Source organism: Chelonoidis abingdonii, chromosome 1 (assembly GCF_003597395.2).
Source record: "Chelonoidis abingdonii isolate Lonesome George chromosome 1, CheloAbing_2.0, whole genome shotgun sequence".
Lineage (NCBI taxonomy): Eukaryota > Metazoa > Chordata > Testudines > Testudinidae > Chelonoidis > Chelonoidis abingdonii.
In genome coordinates, this window is record NC_133769.1 from 31,530,093 (window position 1) to 31,553,933 (window position 23,841).

Sequence of the window (23,841 nt, forward strand, 5' to 3'; positions counted from 1 at the left end):
CTCTTTTTGGATTTGGGACTGCATGGCCATCCGTGCTGATCAGAGCTCCATGCTGGGCAAACAGGAAATGAAATTTAAAAGTTCGTGGGGCTTTTCCTGTCTACCTGGCCAGTGCATCCGAGTTCAGATTGCTGTCCAGAGCGGTCACAGTGGTGCACTGTGAGATACCACCCGGAGGTTCATACCGTCGATTTGTGACCACACTAACCCAAAGCTGATATGGTAATATCGATTTCAGTGCTACTCCTCTGGTCGGGGAGGAGTACAGAAACCGGTTTAAAAAGCCCTTTATAGCGATATAAAGGGCCTCGTTGTGTGGACGGGTGCAGCGTTAAATTGGTTTAACGCTGCTAAAATCAGTTTAAATGCATAGTGTAGACCAGGTCTGAGAGGCTAGCGTGCCAGAACCTTTGTAGACGTGTGGGTGGGGTGGGGAGGGGTACACCAGGCAAAAGTGCTCTTCCATCGCTGCCGGTGGCTGCTCCAGTGGTGAGTCAGTTCCCCATCTTGTGATGCTGCAGTAGCTCCTGGTGGGCGAAAAATGTAATTGCAGCATCTCCCCAGCAGAATCTATTATTCTGCTGGGGGGAGGGAGGGGTTTTCTGAAGGAGACATGAATTTTGTGTTTATTTTTGTTAAAAAGTGGGGGAGCCATGGACCCCTGGCTGCCCTGGTTCTGGTGCTGAGAGGTACCAGGGGCCAGGAACCCCTTTCCCATAGAGTTGCTGTATTCTTGCATCATATTTTGGATCAAGTGGTGAATGTTAAGAGCTCCATGTAAAGAACAACACAGAGGAAGCCATTGAGGTGCACAAGTACTTTTGGGCCTACAAACCCTGAACAAGTCTATGTATTTTTGAATGCCATGTACTGACCCTTTATCTATATAGCTATTAAATGCACACAGCTATAGAGCAGAGAGTGGTATGTGGCAACCTCTCACACTATACCCACCCCTGCAACAGTAGCTGTCTGCTGCTTTCTGGAGGTGCAGCAAAGAATCTGAGCCAAAGTGTCTGGCACCAACATTTTATAGTATATAGCACAAAAGTATATTTGCCTCCTTAAGCAAAAGTGAAGTAAAACTGTTTTACCTTTTCAAATCCAAAGACTTGTGAGCACTTACAAGTGAATTGTTCCAGAGGAGCACTGTCACCAAGGAATAAAAACAAAATAAGGTAAGAGATTCATACTGTGGTTTTAAGAATCTATTTACTCCTCAAATGAAAAATATTACTACTAATCTTACAGTCCACTTTGATTATGTTCATAAAACATTGCAATACTGCTATTTGTAAGCTCATGGCACTGCTCTAATTACAAAATGCATTCCACTATTACAATTTGTTAAAGTTATATATTTTTTAAAATTCTCAAGATATAATACAAAGAACTTGATTTTATAAACAATTTCTGTGAAACAGTATGCTATTAAAGATTACTGAAGACAATGCCACTTTGTAAAATGAAAAGATAGTTCCAGAGGAAAGACTGTAACATTGGGTACTTGAGCAACCTTAAGGTAACTGATGGATCTGCTCAATAATGCCAATAATGGCTGTTTTCTTTAAAAATATTGTCACACTGTCTATTTAACTTAAATAGACTTAAAGCGCTTTGCATTAGTTTGAGTATGAAAGGCACAATCTAAATACTCATTTTATACAGTAGAGGATGGTGCATGTTCAGAAATATCTTGTATATTAAATATTTGCAGACTTATGGGCTGCAAAGCTAATCTTAAAGAAATTTTCATGTTCTTATACTCAGTGGGTGAAACTGTGGACCCGCTGAAGTCAATTGGAATTTTGCCACTGTCTGCAGTAAAGCCAGGATTTTGCCCATCAAGTCTATCATATACAGATATCACCTTTTAATTTAACAATTGCTTATGAAACTTACTTATTCATTGCTGAGTAATTCTGCATTTTTTCTTCTAAGTTAATCTTGTGATTATTGTGATTTGTAAATGCTCCTTAAAGACAAAAATTAAGCCTTGAATTTAAAATACAATTTTGAATTAAAACAAATGATTCCACAACAATTTTTATCAGAAATTACTATTAAATGACATATTAGCTCACAAGATGATTACCATTATATAATTTCACCTGAAACAAAAATACTGGAGGGCCTAGTTTCATAATATCTTTCTCACTATGACATACAAATCATGTGGCTCACTAAAACAATGCCAAAAAGATGGAAGCATAGTATTTTACTTCCTTGCATCACTTATACTTACCTGTTCTTTCATATTTTGAAGGATTTTCTTGGTTTTCAGAAGATATAATGTAATAATGTCCATCAGGGTATTCTTTCAAGTGACTTTTATTAGGCTGTTTATTTTCTTTATGGCTTGCACTTGAAATATTCTTACTTTTAAATAAAGTCTGCTCTGGAACAGTGAAAATCCGTTTAAGGCATCTGTCTACAGTATACCTTTCAGTACATTTAGTCATGTTATAAGTTTCTCTATTATAAGGGCTACATCTGTTGGATATTTCATTCATATCATCTGGATCTGTAAATAACTGGCTGATACTGGCTTGGTTAACAAAAGGACCACAATATTCCATGGAAGAAATATCATGAATCAGTGGTCTCTCATCTTCAGACAATGCGAGACCATTTGCATCGTGAGTGTCATTTGCTGATGTTTCGTTCACAATACCAAATAATGGCTCTTTTATTCTGTTGTTGCTTCCAGAATCTTTACCGGTAATTAAAGCTGGAGTATTACCAACAGAGTTTATATAGTCTGGACTTTGAGGAAAAAAGAGAAAAAGCCTGCTCAGTTCAAAAGTAAGCAAAACACTAAATGCTTAAACATTAAATTACCAATTTTAAGTTAAGAATCTCAAAAAACCTTTACTCTTTATGCGCTCCATACTTACTTCTATCAAAAATGTATGTTCTTTTAATGGATAAATTCTCCAGTATTGTAGATGTGGTTTTATAGTAAGGCAAAAAGCTTAGAACCTAGACCTGCAGCTTTAAAGAGAATTATAATTCGGCTTCATGCCACCTCTGGGCATAACAGGGGACCTGAGATGTATCCTCTTGCACAAAGAGCTGTGAATAACCAAATCAACCACTGTACGTCGCTACTGCTTCACTCATCTGAATTAGACACTGGACTGTGCACAACATCCAAATGCAAGACAATCTTCTTTAGGGTTTTTAAAAGGTGGTTTGTTCTTGTAGCATACAATTCCCTTCTGTACAGAAGGCCCATGCAAAGTCTTTATGTCACTTAAGTCACTGTTCTTAAGTGGTGAATAGGCCTTGTGCAAGCTCTGTGGACAGAGGGAAATTTCATCTGTATCTAGTGGCACTGATTTACATTTGGCACAGAATTTTTTAATAAAGTAGTGATGGGACCAAACACACATTTTCTTTTGCTCATAGTACAGCCTCAGTGACATTAATGACCACTATAATTAAGGCTGCATAAATATTTCCATTCTAAGCTCACTTGAACCTTAATGAAATTATCATCTTTCAAACTAAAACTTTCCAGTGTTGGATCCTGCCTGCAGGATAACTTTTTCAAGAGTCTAAGTAAATAAGTTTAACTGTTTTTGAGTGCACAAGTCTTTTTTTCTGAACACCACACAACTTAAACATCTGGAAAAATCCCTTACTGGAGAGAAGTGCGTTGGTGTGTTCTGGTGAAAATTGTTTTTGATTTTGACCAAGTGAAGAGCCCTTTGGAAAAAAAAAATCATGCATATAGCACATGTCCATGTACAGTAAGGAAGGATACATCATGTGCTCGTGTGCAGCATAGTTTTTGAACAGAAATACAGAGGTATCTTAGTACAAATCCACATTAATGCTCTGAGAACTGACAAAAGCAAGCGAGTGCAAATCAATGGCTGATACTTCATCCTTGAGTCCTGTCACCAGTGCAGGGCACAACTGCATGACAGCCACAGAAAGAGAAATGCCACAGTGTTGCATACCATGGCAAAAGTTTTGGAGTGTCTGTTAGGAAATACTAGAAACTGGACAAAGACCCAAAATGATTCTTAGGTGAAAGCAGTGTCCTCTGCTTATGTAAAAACTGGCAAACATTTAAATTTTGAGGGATTAACTACATGAGAGGAGGGGAAAATGTTATCTGCAGAAACCTATGACACATCTCTATAAGAATGTAACAGAACTGAAGCAACACAGAATGCAGGGGCTCTGCTCTTGTGCTTCTGCTCTCCTTCCAGCTACTGTTTGCCATCCTCAGCTTCTTTTAACTACCCTTATTCTGCTGTTTTACCTTCCCTGAAGCTCCTAATTGGTCTCCTCTCATTTCATTTTCCCATGTTTGTCCTGTCTCCTGGTCTTTCTTTCCCTCAAGTGGTATCAGTAATACCATGCTGTTTCTGAAATGGCCTTCAGTAGTGTTGGCCAAAGCTAACCTGTGAGTATTATAACACCGCCAAGTGACACTATTTAATGCTAAGTAAAAATAAGTGCTAATCTATGACCTAGTCTACTACTATTTAGAGTCATAGCCATCTGGCATTTGTACATTACATCCAATTTTTTGGTTACTGCTTAATAAAAAAATGCAAATACTCTAAATTGTTATTTTTAAAAACTCCTATAATGCCCCAAGTTTTCACTGTACCTTACAAACAATGAAAAACACAATCCCTATCTTGAACAACTGGCAGTCAAAGGCAAGATAAGATGTGGGACAACAGTTCAGATAAGAGGTTGTAGGGATTATAGATGAAGAGAATCAAGTATGGAAGAGGGAAGATATGAAGGACTAAGAGAAGCATTTCTTCAGCAAAGAGGAGGAAAGTGTTCCAAGCTTAAGGTGGAATCTTTGAGGGGGAGAAGGAGACAAAGGGGGAACAGTAAGAAGAGAGGATTGAAAAAAGCACAGTAATGAAGGGGCATGAGGAAATGAAAACGGAAATGTAGGTGAGGCAAGATTATGTAGGGCTTTGAATGTGATGCAATGAGGGCCAGGAAGTTAATGAAGGGATTCAAGGATGGGCATGATGTGGTCAGAGAGAGAGAACAGGAAGAGGACTTCAATCATCTGCATTTTAGAAAGCTGGGGAAAAGCTGGGAGAGGTGAGAAGCAAAGAGAAGTTAAATGTATGGTGACCAAGGTTAAAGTTAGTGCATCAGTCCAGTGTTCCTGTAGCTAGTGCTGCCTGCCACCAAGTGAGAAATCCACAGTCCCTTTCTTGTAGGGATAAGCAAATAGACTGTGCTTCCCCAATCACTCTAGTCAGTGTTGGAACATGATGATGGATTTCAGAAGGCATTCTGTCTTGCCCTCTTCAGTCATATGGTGGATCAGGAACTTGAAATCAAGTGAAGGAATAAACTGGGAGGAAAATTAGAGTCCTTAGGAGCTCAAGAGACATGCAGAGAACCCCTGGAACAAACTTGAAATAAGATATTTATTATAAACTGTTTATGACCCTAAGCAGTCAGTTAATAGGTAAAGTTTTTCTCTTATCGGCACATTTTTCAAAATATATTTTATTTCTATTTCTCCTTTGTGAAAAGGGAATGATTTCATGAAAAAAATATTCTTAATTAGAAAAGGAAACTAGAAGAATTATTTAACCTCCAGGAGGCAAGTGCATGCTTTTGTTTGTTCTGCAAATTACATGCGTAATGGAGGAATTCAGTGACACTACTGAATAATGAAGTGAGAAAATGAACAATTGAATCTAGGATATTGAATTAAAGTAACATTTTGATTAATTTCAGTAATTTGTAAGTAATCTGGTACTTTTGTCATTTACATTTCATCCCAAAATTTTCAAAGGCATTGAAGTACAATAAAAACTAATCAGATAATGAGTCTTGAAAGTCCTTTCTTATTTTTAAATGTGACTGTCATTTAAAAAAAAAAAAAAGCAAAATCTCTGCCTACCTATTCAGTTTCTTAAACAATGTTCCCAATGGGCCTGCTGTATTGGACTTGCTGAAAATGCATTACCTGTTTTGGGATTTTGAAAACCCAGGGTCTTGAGAGAGAATATTTCCTGGCTGAGAAAATGGTAGAAACTGCCAAAATATTAAATACAGAGAATAGTTAAATTTTAATATTTAAAATGACATTTCACATTATATAACTATTGTGATTCTTTTGAATTTTTTACAATAAAATTCAACAAGACAATGTTCTTTCTATCTCTATGGGGAAAAACAAGATTTTAGTCTAATACAGTTGAAAAAGTAGAATAATGCTATTTATTTCCATAAATTCATTATGGAGGAAAACATTCATTGTATTGCTCTATGTAACAGGCCAAATCTCACTTGTCTTATTCACAGAAGTGTCAGCCAGCTTGCAAACAGAAGGCCTTCAAATGTCCATCTAGCATCCAATGCCATCAGAACTACAAAGTTCTGACTTCCTGAACTTGCATTAAGATGGCATCACTAACAGAATTTAACGCCTGCCGGAAATCCACCGGAGCCGCGGGACCGGCGAGCAGCAGAGCACCCCCCCGTGGCGTGCTGCCATGCTTGGGGCGGCGAAATGGCTAGAGCCAGCCCTGCTTGAGCCTGCCATGCCCTCACTCCTCCATCCTTCCCCTCAGAGCCTCCTGCACACCACAAAACAGCTGATTGGGAGGTGTGGGAAGGGAGGGAGGGGGAAGCGCTGATGGGCAGGGCTGCCAGTGGGTCGGAGGTACTGGGAGCAGGGATGGGGGAGCTCATAGGGGGTTGCTGATGTATTACTGTGGCTCTTTGGTAATGTACATTGATAAATTCTGGCTCCTTCTCTGGCTCAGGTTGGCCACCCCTGCCATAGAGCTTGCTTAATCTTTACACTATTGTTATGTATTCATGAGTAAGAATTCAGAGAAAGTTCTGCATATTCATAAAAATCAAGCTGGGCTTATTTTCAAACCAACCAATTTTTTAAAAAAAATAATGTCACTCTAAATGTAGGTTGCACCAATCAGCAAGAAATCTTCTGCCATTTCACTAGACCCATCCCAAAAGAAAAAAAATTATTTACTATAATTCCTCTGGAATGACAACATATCAAACCTGTTTGCTCTGCTTCTCCTCTTCGTAGACCACTTTCCAAGGACTGCGTGCTAGGTTCATTCTGAAATTTTGTTCTGGAGATTGTTTGTAATTAGAAGACCAGGAAACTGAAGAGGACACTGGATAGGAATTACAGTCTGCTGCTAGATTGTTCAGATGTTCAAGACTAGCGCAAGTTGATTCCATAACTTGTGATAACTTAAGTAAAGCACAACAGACATTTTATTTATCTAAAAATATTTTGGCTTAACGTTACACTTTCAGTAAAATTCTATATTTTACAGAATATATTACACATATATCTACTATAAGAAAAATTTAAACCTATCCATATATAAACTTTTTCTTGAAGAAAAAGAATTCTGCCAATGCCCTGTTTCAGCAGTGCACTTCTGCACACGCCTAACTTTACGCATGTGCCTAAGTGCTATGATAAATGGAGATGGATTTAAACATGTATTTAACTTAAAACATGTAGTTAAATTCTTTGCTGAGTTGAGGCTTAAATTAACAAAATAGAATATTTTTCTCTCTAGTCTAGAGAGCTGTCTTGTGGGATGGAGGGTGCCATATTGGCCCAAGCCGGTCGGCATATAGAGGAGATTTGGAAGCAGACTGGGTGAAGTGCCATGGGATCTGCAACTACACAGATCCTGGTGGCCTTAACACCCAGCGTAAAGAGCACGTAGTGTCAAGGTCTTCTGTTCAAACTAATGGACAATGCATTTGCATTTGCAATCAGATGGCTTGCCAAAGGCTAGAGAATGTGAATCTTCAGACCCACTCTCTCTGCTTAGTACTTTGTACAAATCCCACTTTTTCAGGCTTTGTGGGGGATGGATAAATTTCACCCAGTGCAATTATTTATTTTTAATAGTTTTTTAACCCAGTGTCTCCATTTTTGGATGCAAACAAGCATGCAGGTGCAAATGCTGGTGCACACTTTTCAAAACAGCCTGACACCTGTACGTGCACCGTGTTAGCAAGTATTTGCACATATAAAGAGCAGGCACAGATCTAGGATGACCAGATGTCCCGATGTTAGGAGAGTCCCGCTATTTGCAGCTTTTTTTTAATATGAGCTCCTATTAACACCCCCCCACCCCCGCTCGTCCTGATTTTTCATACTTGCTATCTCATCACTTTACACAGATCTGTACATGCAAGTGGAAGTCAGGTAGAGGCCCAGATGACAGTCTGCCCCCATGAGTTCTGGACATTCTATACCAACCTAAAATGATGGCCTCTCTCTCTCCAACAGTATGAGGGATACAAGTGTAGTGGAAGAGTTTTACTAAAGTAATGTCTAGGAAAGATCTTTATAAAATACATGTTCATAGCCAAACACCTACCTAAACCAAGTAATTCTCCTTTGCTCAAACAAAGGATTTAATCCTACAAATAGGTCTCTCTTTCTTACTCTGTCTAAAAAACTTGGCCCAACTGCATGACTTTAGGAACAGTGGATCAAACTCTCCACCAGCATAACTGCACTGCGATCCGTGGATTATGTCAGTAGAGAACTTGGCTTAATTGCTAGGTCTAGAGAGATTTTATCTCTTTATTCATAGAAAAATTTGTGTTTAGTAGCTGCATCTGAGCAGTTGATAACTTTATTCAAAGGATGCTTTTCACAAAAAGTGTAACATTTGCATAGATCTAAGTGTAACATTTGCACAGATCTAATATTTCAGTATCTGCATTCTAAGGCCCTAAGCTCATGCTACCAAAGCAAAAATGATGGTTGAGCTTTATTGTGACACAATGGGGACAATATGGTTTGGTTAGCCTAGACAGAGAGAAAGGGCCTAATTGAGTGGAGCACAAGTCCTAATGGTCTCACCTATAGGCCTGATTCACTTAATGGATTCTTTGACACAACCCAGGCTCTCAGTTGTTGACAGTCTAAAGTATGCAGTGTTATGAATTGCCAGCAATCACTGCTACACCAAGGAGCCTGGTAGTGGGCCAGCAAAGCTGCAAAAGTGGGTTGAGGTAGGGCTAGGCCTTCTGGAGAAGTGCTGATTCAGCTTCTTTCACAGGCATCTTCTAGCAGTGAGCCTCCTGTGGATAATAAAGCTATCCTGCCACCTCCTACTCAGCTGCACTCATCAGTACATGGGTTTGCAAGTTGCTAAACCATGGTTATCACCTCATTTGGACCACCTAAAACAGTGATTCTCAAACTTCTGTAGTGGTGACCCCTTTCACACAGCAAGTCTGAGTGCGACGGCCCCCCCCACCCTTATAAACACTTTAAAAATATTTAACACTATTATAAATGCTGGAGGTGAAGCAGGGTTTGGGGTGGAGGCTGACAGCTCATGACCCCCCAGGTCATAACCTCACAACCCCCTGAGGGGTCCCGACCCCCAGTTTGAGAACCTCTGATCTAAAAGAAGGCAAACAAACCATGTTTTAACTATGGAACTCCTTTAAAATATCCATGAGTTGGTGACGACATATTTTATCCTCCCCACTTCTCTTGGGTAAGATTCAGAAAGGCTAAAAAAAATCCTCTCTATATTCTTAAATGATTTTCCACTAGTAAAGTTAATTAAGCTCAAAAAGTAATCAAGTCAACACTCTGTATTACATTCAAAACTCTGGCTGGAAATCAGGATGCCTGTACGCAAATAGTCTAATTTTCCTCACTGATGCACAGGTAAAATAGGTGCTGCACTTACATATGAAAACAGAATTCAGCCTTACATTTTTAATCTATAGTTCTACATGTCACCAAAGGTTGTCTGTGGCTGACTGGAAACAGGTTTAAGAGAGCCCACTCCCTTTAGTGGAGCATACAGAATTTCCTCTTCATGACCCCAATTCAGGATAGCACCTCTTCTCAGGAAAGCACTTAAGCTTGTGCTTAAGTCCCACTGACTTCAATGGGATTTAGGTATGGTCTTAACCTTAAACCTATAATTAAGTCCTATTCTGAGTGGGGTGGATGAAAGCATGCCCTTTCCTGAATCTGGGCCTAATGAAGAGTCCATATGTGAACATTACTGATGGCCCACTACACTATAAAACAGATTTTGCCACTCTAACTCATGCCAAGTAATACTTTGCTCCTAAAAAAGACCCACTGAATTGATGAAACTGAGCAGGCTTATTGGTTTGAATCTTAATCTGACTACACAGAAACATTCAGCACCTCCAAACCTGACAACTGCAAAAAAGCTTAATTGCTAGGCCAGAGCCTAACCTCATATGGAAACTTAATTATTTTACACTACAACAGAAGAAATAATTACTGGATCTTAAAAAATAATGATTTTTCCCATAACTATATAAAATGATGAAAGTAAAAGTGAGGCTAAATTAGTCTATTAACATTATCCAGTGGCATCCATTAAAAGACGAGGTGGTGTGCGAGATTCCCCCCTGATCTCTCATCTTTTTGGCAAATGCCTTTAAAGACTGCACAGATTTGTTTATGATAGATTAATGACATCTACCCTAAATTCAATATACTTTTGGAAATGCTTGTAATGGATTTTTCAGGGACAAATTCTCTTCTCAGTTATACCTCTACAACCCCATCAAGTTGAACAAGTCTAGTGGAAGCAAAATTTGTTTCAAAGTGTTTTGGGAGACAAGATTTGAGGGCCAGATTTGAGGAGAGATTTTGATTTCTATAACCCTGCCCTTTCCCTATTTATCTTCCATTGTCAAGTTGCCTCCCATTCCCTGGGCTCTGCCAGTGCTTCCAACTTTGTCTGTCAATTTCTCAGCTGCTTACAGTGACCTCTGTGTCTTCTTCCACGTGACCTGCTATGTGTGGTACCTCCTCTGAATTCATCCTCACAGCCCATACTCTGTCCATATTTAAAGATTCATTTCTGCCATGTTGCTCATAGTGAAACAAACTGACTTTATGTGCATTTTACATAGTTTGCTTTTTGTTGTTCCCATTCCCTTTCCCCTGACTTCTGTGTACTTGTTTGTCCTTACTGTAAACTCTTTGGAGCAGAGACTGTTCTTCTTGGGTGTTTTGAAACCACCTAGAATAATTTGGCAGATAATTGTCATGATGCAGCATAGTCTCAAAGAGGAAAGCTTCACTTCACATCAAAATCTGTAAGATTAGGCATTGTTTTAAAAAACAATTTAAGGGTCATTGGTTTATAAAACTGATATCAAGTTAGAAACGTATATATAACTTACCTGAGGTTGGTATTTTATCTTGTCTGTGAGATGCTTTCTTCTGTTCTCTAATACTTGTTGTTGTATTCTTGTAACAAATTATAAGAAAAATCTATGAGATTTAGAGTTCTTGGCCAAAATTTTCAAAAGATACTCATGATTTTGGGTACCTATCTTGAGATATCTTAAAAGGGCTTGATTTTCAAAGAGTCCTGAGCAACCACCATGGTTCATCTGAAAATCTGGCTCCTTTAAGATGTCTCAAGTTGGGCACAGAAAGATTGAGGATTCAATATAATGTTTGAATACAGTGGCCTGCTCCTTAGATACAGCTACTGCATGCAGCGTCTTACATGAGTAAAGAAATAGTCATTAGTCATTTCTGAAAATCTAGGGCCTCATCTACAACTTTTAGTTTGTTAAAAATACATTTCTTTTATATTGGTAAGGATGTTTATGACCCATCTAACTGCAACTTAAAGCACTGGTGTGAAACTATTTCAACCCTAAAATATTGTATTTGTTTTCCTACTCATAGTTTACATTTCCTCAGAAGATCTTTGCAAGACAGGACTATCTGGGTAACAGGACAGCTACAAGCACAGGCAACACAGATCTCTCCTCACGAGAGCAGATTCCCTGCTTCAAATCCAGAACAGTCCTAGGCTCCCAATCACCCACTAGTCCTCCAACTGCCTTCTTCCCATGGTATCAGTCATGAGCGGTGGGGAGATGACAACATCTTATCTCTATATTTTTATGTTATCCAATATAGCCAGTGCTGGTGAGCACGTGGTCCAATGTCTAGAAGAGACTGAGGGATGGAAGAGACCTAGCTGGCTAGAACTTAATCTGGATAAGGCTGAGGTGGTGGTGGAAGGCTGGGGAAAGCAACAAGAATATATAGTGAGAATTGTATCTGTCCCTCTGTGGAGGGTGCATGTCTGCCAGTTCATAAATTCTGAGATTTTAAAGCAAAAGGGACCATTAGATCATCTAGTCTGACATTCTGTATAACACTTCTCTGCACTCTTTCCAGTTTTTCAAAATCCCCTTTAAAATGTGGACACCAGAACTGAATGTTGTATTCCAGTATCGGCCTCACCTCTCTACTCCTATTTACTACTCTTCTGTTTATACATCCAATGATTGCATTAGTGCTTTTTGCCACAACATCACACTGGCAGCTTATGTTCAGCTGTTTGTATCTATGACTTCTATACCCTTTTCAGAGTCACGGTTTCCAGGAAACAGGCCCCTATTAGGTAAGTAGGGCCTGTATTTATTTGAAGAGTTGCTGGATTTCCATCTGCTGTTAAACAATCACATAGCAACAGTATTTTCCATCTTGCTCCAGCTAAGAGATTGCAATAATTTCTTCTGGACGCAGATCTTGCTACTGTGGTCCCTGCCTTTGTTAAGTCAACATTAGACTACTGCAGTGTGCTCCATATCGGGCCGTATCTTAAATGAAACCAGAAGCTGCTGCAGAATCCAGCAGCCCACTTTTTAGGGAGTGTATCTTCCTGAGAGCACATGATACAAGTGCCCTAGGATCTGCAAAGGCTGTCGGTAGATTGCAGGTAGAATTTCAGGTGTTTGTTTTGACTGAAATGGCTTGGCACCTATTACCTGCTTGAGAGACTGCTTCTCTCCCAGAGTTATAGTGCCACACCACCAATCAGCAGAGGTGTTCGATCTCAGTTTGAAAAAAGAGAGGGGTCTGTTGGCAGCATGTTCTGTGTGAGGGGTCCTCATCCGGGGGACCCAGTCCCTTCACTTTGGTCTGAAATAGCACAACTTTGTTGACCAGGAGGTCCTGCAGTATGTTCTATCCATTTAGCCAGGCTTTGGGGGAGGGATGAGCATGATAAGGACTGTTAGTTTGGATTAAGCATCTATGGGACTGGCTATTTTTTTTTTTTTGGTTGGTTGGTTGGGGTTGTGGAAGTTGCTGGTTTTACTCTTGTTCTGATTGTATTTTTCAATTATGCGATGGTGCTTGGATTGGCACTTTTAGAATATATCTTTTATAAATCAAAAGGAAGACAGAAATGGCATCATAAAGCTCTTATCTTTGTTGAAATTCATTAATGTTTGACTAATGTCCATAATTATTCAAGTACCTGTTCTGGATGTCATCTAGATCTATTTTAGATGATGTACGTTGTGGTGACATGGGAAGTTCAATATTCTGTCTCCTTGTAGGAGTTTTTAGCCCCTTGTTCAGATCCACATGGACTGGTTTTCTCACTCTGTCTGTAATGAAAGCATTCAGAGTGTTAGTATCTGTGTCACAGAGAGATTTGAGATTTCTGAATTTTAATAAGAACGCAGAACCCACCCTTCACTCTACATAATTAATATGAAATACATATATTTTGTTTCTTTTCCATTATCACTATCTGAACTGCTTATTAACAACTCTATTTTACAGTTCATTGTAATATACACTTTTTTTATCCATCAGATTTTGAGCACTGCAAGGCTCTATAACACTTCTCATTTAGTTTCTGAAGGCTAAAGTGTTTCCACAACCCAAGAAAAAAATTGAAAGGCAAGGCGTCTACAGTTTGATTCATACAAAAATGCAATACAGAACAACAGTTAAGGTTCAAGAGGTGTGGAGATGTTATTGAAGAGATCAGTGTGGGACAACTGTGAAAAAAGTGGATTTTGAGGAGAGATTTGAAGGAAGCACTTGATGTGGAGGTAGTGATAGGGTATTCCAGAGTGATAGGATGTTCCATGAAAGAAGTCATGGAAGTGGAAGTAGTATATAAATGTAATGTTTAAGCAAGAAGGTCACAAGGAACCAAAAAAAAAAAATGGAGATGTATGATGAAACAAGTGCAGCTACTTAGCCAGCTGCAGAGCTGTGCACAGCCTTGAAGGTGACATTATGCTGCTAGCCAAGATTATTGGGTTCCTCTTTTATCCTCTGCCTTTTTTGTGCGGTTGTTGTTTCACTTAGATTTTGATTAAAGATAAATTGAATTGTTGACACAAGTTACAGTCTTACAAGGGAGTACAGAAGAGATGAGGCAGTAGCAGTTATAGGTTACAGGAAATGGGTCTTCCAATTGTAAAGTCTATTACTATATTATACTCACCAGCAGAGTCTTTCTTGGTGGATATCTGATTTACAACATACAGGTTGAGGAGATCTAAACTGACTGTTGAACTTTTAGGGGGTGATGATACTCCTAGGAGCTTCATCTTTGATCTAAGCTTTTTCTTTTCAAAGAATTCCTATAGTTTTCAAAAGACAGAACAATAAACTGCTTGATATATACTACAGAGCACCGCAGAAGTATTTGTGGTGCATATTCATGATTTAGCTGCACAATTGCCTTTAATATAACAAAATCACATGGTTGACTTGCTATATACACAAATCTAGCATTTAAATTCACCTTCATCTCTTTTAAAAAGATTATTTCTTGTACAAATATTATCTGAATTTCTTTTTTTAAAGCTAAATGAATGATGGTGCTTCTGATGGAAAAATTCAGTCTCTGAAATTTCACTGTTTCAACCTTCACCTACCTATTAACAATTTTAAAAAAATCATACAAAGTTTTAAAGCGTCAGACTCCCTTGAAGAAAAACAACTTCTATTTTTCAATAATTTGAGGAGCTGAGAATGTGTATGCACATTATAAACCAGCAAGAAAATCAACAAGGATTATATACACATGGCCATCCACAAAGATGCAAAGAGCTTATCATTCTCTTAGACAGCCTTCCTTGGCACAGAATATACAGTCCTATGAAATAAAGAAAAAAGAAACTCCCATAGCTGCCCTCATGTGGCAATAGTCTAAAGCAGATCTGGTTAACACTTCTAAAGTCTATGGATTATGTAAACTAGTCAGTTTAACATTTGAATTCTGTTCATAGAAATGCACGGAACAAGCTTTGTGCAAAAGAACAGATTATTAATAATCATCCTGAGATGATCAGTATCAAATACAGCAAATAATACTGAATGAGTACATAAGAACAGTGATAACTTGTTCATTTTAGCCACCACAGGGACATCAAAGACTCCACGCTGTGCCAAGTTACAAAATGCTGCAATGCTTTTCATGGGAATATAATTTTGGACTGGACCAGTAACCGCTCCTATGTGATATTTGACAGATTTCAGATATAACTTTTTGGTAAATATTTCCCAGGATAAGCAATTGTATAATAATAATTCAAGTTATGATATTTGTCTTTGCAAAATACACATATGCTTCTGATAAAGCTACTTCCAATTAGGAAGACAAGGGCCAAGTTCAGCCCTGACGTAAGTGAACACAATTCCTACTATCTGCCTCTTCTAATCCTTTTATTTACCTCAGTGTTCTTAATGCTGCCTCATAATCGTCCTTATCTCCCACTTTTATCCCCTCCCTCACACTCTTCCTCAATCTATTTCCCTGTCACAATACAAGAATTTTCTGAATGCCTCTACCCTCAAAATCCCACGCTTGTCCCTTATCAGCACATATCCAGATACAGCCCCCTACATCTTCTTCCCATTACCTCCACACTTATTAAATGCATTGTTTACTGGTATTGTATCAAATTCGTCTCCAACAGCTCCTGGACCCCCTCCAGCCAGCTTCTACCATCTCTACAATGCTAGAGCACACTACATACTTGTAATGTTATTGATTAGCCCAATCAGCCCTTAATGACCTGTCCCATATTATTTGTGTGTCCAAGGGATTGGGAGAGTGTTTGAAGAGAACAAGGGGACTCCAGAGGGTCATCCCATTGCTGGGAGTCTGCTTCTGGGACTGGCTACATCCTACAAACCTGCTTTTCCTCCTCCTCTATGGCTTGGTGAAAGGCTCTGCTTGGAAGCTAGTCTCCATAATCTATTCTGTGTCCAGGCCCCTTGCTTGGGCTACCTAACCTTGCCTCACTGCTCCTAGCTCCTGCCAAAGGAGAATGTCTGCTCTTATTATAGTTGCACCCACCTGCCCTCCCTCTCTCCTTTCTTGCCTATAGTTTGACATTTCCTCTGCTTGTATCAGGGAGAATTTGATCCATTCAGCGCACTTTGGCAGCCAGAAAAAAGTACTTGAACATTCTTAGGTTTAGCCTCAGGAAGAGTACATCTATATGTAATTAGCTATTTGTTGAAATGACCAAGTATTTGAGGACTGTGAATCTGCAAGCTATTCCTGCAGTCATATCTATATATGTTTGTAATGGGTAAAAAATTACTAAATTTTGCATGACTTTTATGCATAGAAATACACACACAAATAATAATTAAAAATCAGGAATTCAGCTTAAAGCTCTCCTAGACAATATATTTTTGCCCTGAGAAGTTACTCTGAAAGTACGCACACTAGTCCAATCCCACAGCACTGTAGCTCCCTTCAACTGCTTGTGAAATCAATGTTAAACATTTTTAGTCATGTAAAATAATTACAAATAGCTATAACAATTTACCTTTTGCTTTCTCCTTTCCTGTTTAAGTATGATTCTGCTCCTGAAAGGTGGCAAATAGCTAATTAGTTCTTTAAAAAGGGATTATTATTTATTTGCAGAGTGTAGTTTGAAGTTGAGACATGAGGAGGCAGGACTGTCATTCTTAGTAATACTACTGAGAACTAAATGTATAAACCGTCGCCTCTGAGGATGAGACAGTGGGCCAGTCCTCTGCTGGTGAGTCAGCATAGCTCTAGTCAATTTGAGCCATGGCTGTTTATACCAGGTGGGGATCTGGCCAATTGTCTCTAAATCAGGGCTAGTGATCACAATGAGTAGTGATCAATGGCTCCATGTCTAGTTGGCAGCCGGTATCAAGTGGAGTGCCCCAACGGTCAGTCCTGGGGACGGTTTTGTTCAATATCTTCATTAATGATCTGGAGGATGGTGTGGACTGCACCCTCAGCAAGTTTGCAGATGACACTAAACTGGGAGGAGTGGTAGATACACTGGAGAGTAGGGATAGGATACAGAGGGACCTAGACAAATTAGAGGACTGGGCCAAAAGAAATTTGATGAGGTTCAACAAGGACAAGTGCAGAGTCCTGCACTTAGGATGGAAGAATCCCATGCACTGCTACAAACTAGGGACCAAATGGCTAGGTAGCAGTTCTGCAGAAAAGGACCTAAGGGTTACAGTGGACAAGAAACTGGATATGAGTCAACAGTGTGCCCTTGTTGCCAAGAAGGCTAACAGCATTTTGGGATGTATAAGCAGGGACAGTGCCAACAGATTCAGGGACGTGATCATTCCTCTCTATTCGGCATTGGTGAGGCCTCATCTGGAGTACTGTATCCAGTTTTGGGTACCACACTACAAGAAGGATGTGTAAAAATTTGGAAGAGTCCAGCTGAGGGAAAGAAAAATGATTAGGGGGCTGGAGCACATGACTTATGAGGAGAGGCTGAGGGAACTGGGGTTGTTTAGTCTGCAGAAGGAAGAATGAGGGGGGATTTGATAGCTGCTTTCAACTACCTGAAAGGGGTTTCTAAAGAGGAAGGATCTAGACTGTTCTCAGTGGTGGCAGATGATAGAAGAAGGAGTAATGGTCTCAAGTTGCAGTGAGGGAGGTTGAATATTAGGAAAAACTTTTTCACTAGGAGGGTGGTGAAGCACTGGAATAGGTTACCTAAGGAGGTGGTGGAATCTCCTTCATTAGAGGTTTTTAAAGCCAGGCTTGACAAAGTGCTGGCTGTGATGATTTGGGGATTTGGTCCTGCTTTGAGCAGGGGGTTGGACTAGATGACCTCCTGAGGTCTCTTCCAACCCTAATATTCTATGATTCTATTATACTAAATACATTGTGCACCTAAAAGTCCAAACCTCTACGTGACTAGCCAGCTATGTAATTATCTATTTTTAAATCCTTAGAATAATACAAGAAATTTTTGACAATATATTTATTCCTGCATTTTTTCAACAGCCCTCTTTCTGCCTTTTCTGCCATAGCTCAACAGTAGTATCACGTTCCTCATCATAGCTCACATTCCTCATCATTCTAGGCTTCCAAGATTATAACCCACATTTTGAATTGAAACCGTAAGTAAAGGTGTTAGCCATTACAAATGTTATGGGATCATAGCATCCTGCATCACTCATATGACAGGTGATTATATTCAGTGCTATCTGGAGCTTCTAGGTGAATTTCAAGGTTACCCTTATGCACAGCATATACATTTATTTACAATTTACTTGGAAGTTTTAAAAGTGTTGTGTTTTTTTTTTGACCTTTAAAGACCTCTAATGGTTCGGCTCCATCCACTTGTGATACTGTGATTGGATGTCCACCCTCACACAAGGCAGAGCAGGTTAAATCAGGTTGATCAACCTGATAAGATGTACCTGAAGGAGAGCCAGGGCTTGAAAGCCTGATTGATGATTGAGCCCAGCTGGGCAGGGGTAGAAAAGGTTGGTATAAAGCCAGCAAGCTGCATCCAGAAGGTGGCTGTAGATGAAGTAGCCTGTACTTACTTTCTGGGAGATGTGTTTGGGGGTTACAGAGCTAAGTAGGCACCCCCTTGGAGGAGGGAATTTGGGTTAGTAAACCCAAAGAGGATGGGAGGACAGAAAATAGAGCAGAGAATTAGGAAGGAGTCCAGTGAAATAACAATAGTGGCTGGGAGCAAGCAGATTATAGTTGCTGGACATAGGGTCCCTGGATGGGAACCCTGCGTAGTAGGGGAACCTGTGCTCACTCATCAGCTGCTGGGAAAGGGGCATAGGACTTGGTCTTGGGTGGGAAGTGGATGAAGACAGCTGAACCAGTGGAACTTTGATAGCCTGGAAGGACTGTACAGCTACCTGTCTGGAGGGCTAAGTCACAAAGAAAAAATACGTAAAGTCCCAAAGATCAAGTGGGGGCCTAGTGAGAATAAGAAGACAGATGGAGGTGTCGGCCCTGGATCAAGCTAATCCCCAGAATAGCCGGGAGGAGATGCTGCTCTAGCAGTGAGTGGACCTGTGATAGGGACCTTCTGTTTCTTGTTTTTAACATGGCGGCTGACACCATCTGAGATACTGGAGCAACCAGTTCTTCCTGATATAAATGGAGGCAGGTGCTGCTAGAGGATCATTTTGGTAAGGAGCTGACTTTCCTCTCTGGTTCACCATAGTCTTAATTTCAGGATACAGTACAAAACCAACCCATTGTCTCAACATTGCTGTGAGGAAAATTGATATTTTGTCTGGAGGGCTAAGTGATAATTATGGGACAGGAATCCAGGAGAGGGATGATTTTGGGATGATCAGTTGATGATTGAGAGGCCTCAGTATGCTGAAGTGGGAAATGCTTATGGGAACAGGAATATGAAATAGGAAGGTCTCTTTTCTGCAATTACCAGGTGAGGACTGGATGTCTCCATGGAACTGTACATTTTAACTTTTTGTGTAATATACAGAGTGTTGATAAGCACTTTATAAATATATATCATATGTAGTTGCAGTAGGTGGGGCCCCCAGTCAAAGGCAATTTTTCTGCTGCCTAAGGTGCAAGTCCCAGAATTACCACTGGAATCCTGACGTGCAATTAACAGCAATATCGGGTACCATAACAATACACAAGGGATATACATTTTTCAGAATGAATGTTATCCTCCTAGATATTCTGTGATATATATGTATATACATACACAGGGTAGTGCTCTCAAGCATTTAAGTCAGTGTTTATAGCAAGCTGAAATTTCCCTCACATATGTAGTGCTGAACAACTTGAATCTTACAGAAAGGTTTCCTTATGCATTTGGAATTACTTTAGTTTGATTCTCCATATATGGTTAGGATGATTACAGAATTGTTTAGCAAGACTAACCTTAAAAGCCCGGTGAAATCCTTTGAATTTTAAATTTCGAATAGATGGTGGAGTGCTTTTTATAAAAAAATTTTTTTTCAAAATCATTTGGTATACAAAGGTTAATAAACCTGTTGGTGGTGACTTTACTGTTTCTGTACAGCTCAGTAGTCTCTCATCCACCTCCCCAGAAGTTGATATAAAAATAGCTAGGATAATAGAAAATACACATTTTCAACTTTCAGATTTCACTGTTGAAAGAGAATGGACAATCTTGTCTCTAGAACCATTACTGGGAGCAAAAGGCACTGAAGGTTTCCTCACTAATTAAACTTTGGTCTACTGAATTGTATGCATTTTATTTTCAAAGTTCTCTAATCAGAAGATGAGCTTGTGTCCTTTTAATTTCTCATAATTGAGATGTACATTTGGCTTATATGACGGTGAAGACATTGAATTTGATTAGAAATGTAGCAGATATGAATAAAAGGTTGTAGTTAATTCAGAATTCAAAGGTTGCAGAATACCAAGTTTGAAACTGTTTCCAAATTGCAAGAAAATGAGAGAGCAACAAAATGTGTTGATAATTGATTAACATGATTCTATTACAGCTAAGAATTGAAAAATATAAAACAATAAAGTTAAAATGACCTGGAAACTAAAATCAAAAAGTAAAGTTACAAAACACCTCTAAATTTCATTTAAATTTTAAAAGAAGTCAGAAGACTTACATCGCGTCTTGGACCATCAAATCTCTGAGTGAGCCAATTAGGCCTTGTCCACACTGACAATTTTAGGGAAACTGCATACCATTGCTTTAATACCACTGCAGCCCCCCCAGAGCTCCTAATGAAAGGCGCTCTAATGTATTGTGGCTGCCAGCATCATGTCTTTTGAATTTGCTAAAACAATGGTGGGAGATTTCCCTCAAACTCACTCAGATTTTACTCTTCATCCTTCCATAATACCATATGATTAATCATTATAGTAGTCCTTAGAGAATGGGGTCCCCATGTGCTAGGCACTGTACGGATAGAGTACAAGACTTTTGCCCCAAAAAGGCTGCAATTTAAATACACAAGACAGACATGGGGTAGAACACACAAGCAGAGTGAACAATGTGATGGCAAAATGTTCCACTTTTTGTGGGGGGGTCGGGGGTGCTATGATAATACTAATTAATAATAAGAGGGGATATAAGCCAAATGGGAAGGGCAGGGGCAAAGATGGCCAAGTGTGCAGTGAAGCTCAGGTGAAGAGTGAGGGGGGAGGGTTGCGGGCAAACAGCCAATGAACACTCAGCAAAGAAGAGCCAGTTAAAACTGTATATGACTTAAAACTTATGGCATATATTAGAGGTAAAAGAATCAGATGTCTATAATTAAACTAAGCCTATGCTAGTGACCAAAGCCCCCATCGGGACTTGAAGTGGGCAGACTCCTCTGCCTGTCCACAGAATCCCTTTGCCAGGTTCAGACCTGAAGACTTTTTTTTTTAAAACCATTTAACTGTCTTTTTTATTCAAACAAGAAAAGTCTTCTGAAGTGAGAAATCTTTGTCTCCTTCTGATAAGGAAACTGAGAGTAATAAGTAAGGCTAGGGTTTTTAAAGGTGCCTAAGGGAGTTTAGGCTTTCTTGAAAATTCTACCCTAAAGTTATAATGGTGTGGTAGATAATCTTCTCAAGCATAATGGGAATGTGAAGGAAGGAAAGAAAGTCCATTCAAAGATGCTTTACCCTTCTCTTCTTTCTGAGGAGGACCTAAGCTAAGAGATACAATGGGAGAATTTACTAATATTGATTTTGAGAGTCTTTGTAGTAGTCTGAATTAGTAGATCAGTGTTCAGAGAAAGCACAATAATGCTGAAATTCCTATCACAACTGAAGATAGCTTGACAAAATACTGAAGAGATCAGTCCTGTGCAGGTGGAAGAAAGGACTAGAAGACCTAATAAATATTTTGCACCCCTAATTCCTGTTCTATACAATCCAAAATTATTTTCTGTGAATTATTAATGCATGCATCTTTGCTGTACAAAAGTTAAACATGTCATACTACTAAAAACTTTAGACAAGTAATAATAGACTGAAACTAACTTAACATTTAGTAGAGAAGCCTCCTGTACTGATAGTATCATGATGCTGCTGAACAAATGTTAAAAAATACCTGTTCCAGTTAACAACATACACATTTTATTCATACAAGTGTAGTAAATCCAGGTCAGATGACACTGCAGTAACAACACTTTCTGTTATGGCCCCTTCACCCAGCCCCACTCTGTCCAGTCCTGTTTCACATAGGGCCCCACACTGCCCAAACAAAAAGTAAGGACGGAAGTATGTGCAGAGAAGCCATTTCTGAACGTCCCACCTTACCAAGTCCTGGGAAGAGACTCCTGTGCACAGCACAAATGAGGGAAGACCAAGAAAGGGAGGCCCCTTCACACAGTCTGACTGTGTAAACTTGAAAGTGAGGAGGTGTACAGCACCATGCTACCCAGTCTGGGCAGGGGGAATGCTTAGGCCCCATTGCGCACAGCCCAACACTGTCCCATCTAGGCTGGGGAAGTGTGTAGGCCCCAGCGCATCCAGTCCCATGCTGCCCAGTGTGTGTGTGGGAAGCATGTAGGCCCCTTTGTGCACAGCCCCATGCTGCCGGTCTGGTCTGAGGAAGTGTGTAGGCCCCATTGCACATAGTCCTACGCTGCTGCTGCTGGTGTGTGTGTGCGCGCGTGTGTGTGTGCGCGCGCGCGTGCGCACAGCTCCAGGCTGCCCAGTCTGGGAGTGGGGGAAGCGTGTAGGCCGCATCGCAAACAGCTCCAGGCTGCAGGCTTTGGGATTGAGGTCAAAGCCTCACACTCTCTCAGGGCGTGGGTTGTGCCTTAACAACGAGGCCCTGGATGAGCGCCACTCACCGGGAGCCACCAACCCAGTTCATTGTCCGAGATAATGAGTGCAGGGGGGTTGGAGGGCCGCTGAGGGTGATGAGGCGTGACTCTCGCAAATGACCACCCACACCAAGGCAGCCTGCCTGCGGACCGGCTGCAGCTGGGACTGAGCAGAGGTTCTTCTGTAATAACGGCTCACAACCAGTGGGACTGCTGGCACTGAGCAGGGAGCCTGTCTCTCCTCTTCCTCTCCTGTGCTCTCCTTGCTGGCAGAGTGGCAGCCAGCCAGCTTGGACTGCTCAGAGAGGAGCAGGAGAAAGGAAGTGGTAGCTGCCAGGTGCAGCAGCAGGACAGGAATGTGACAGGCTTAGGAGATAGAGAATGAAGGAGGCCCCTTCTCACAGACTCTGAACAGGGGACGACTACTGTGATGGGGCAGAATGAGTGGAGGTGGGGGTTTGTTCCAGGGTCCTGTCCCTTACCTTGGCAACAAGCTACCAGCTTTCCTTCCACACAAGCTGCCCCTGGTCTCCAAAGGCTTCCCCAAGTTGCCCCTGTTTGAACCAACTTTTAATGGCAAATGTGTTGTCTTATATCAGAGTTGAATTTGGTCACAGAGGTTTGATATTTTCTATACCACCTCTGTTTTTAACTATTGTGCAGCACTTTGTGGTATTACTTTGAGTCAAAGGAAAAAAGACCACAAGAAACTTTTTCACTTCTTTCATTTACTGGATCTGGTAGTTTGGAAAATTGTCATGAATGAAGATTTAAATTATTTGATTACCTTTTAGTGTAAAAAATACTGACATTCCCCACCCCAAATCGTGTTTTTGGAGCCAAAATCATGAAAAGTTCTTTCAAACAAAATTAACATAAGGAATCACATATATTCACAGATTCATAGACTCTAGGACTGGAAGGGACCTCGAGAGGTCATCGAGTCCAGTCCCCTGCCCCATGGCAGGACCAAATACTGTCTA

The 23,841-nt window shown here is 40.2% G+C and overlaps 1 protein-coding gene across 1 annotated transcript in view; it reads right to left on the reverse strand.

The window, feature by feature from the left end:
• Nucleotides 1-22,908, reverse strand: part of REDIC1 (regulator of DNA class I crossover intermediates 1) — a 31,697-nt gene extending 8,789 nt beyond the window's left edge. Inside the window, 10 exon segments of the mRNA XM_075073039.1 lie at nt 1,095-1,155; nt 1,903-1,975; nt 2,246-2,766; nt 5,906-6,039; nt 7,036-7,233; nt 11,209-11,275; nt 13,314-13,446; nt 14,301-14,439; nt 16,645-16,684; nt 22,886-22,908. Coding sequence (XP_074929140.1) covers nt 1,095-1,155; nt 1,903-1,975; nt 2,246-2,766; nt 5,906-6,039; nt 7,036-7,233; nt 11,209-11,275; nt 13,314-13,446; nt 14,301-14,439; nt 16,645-16,684; nt 22,886-22,908 — 1,389 coding nt within the window.
• Between the last annotated feature and the right edge of the window lie 933 nt (nt 22,909-23,841).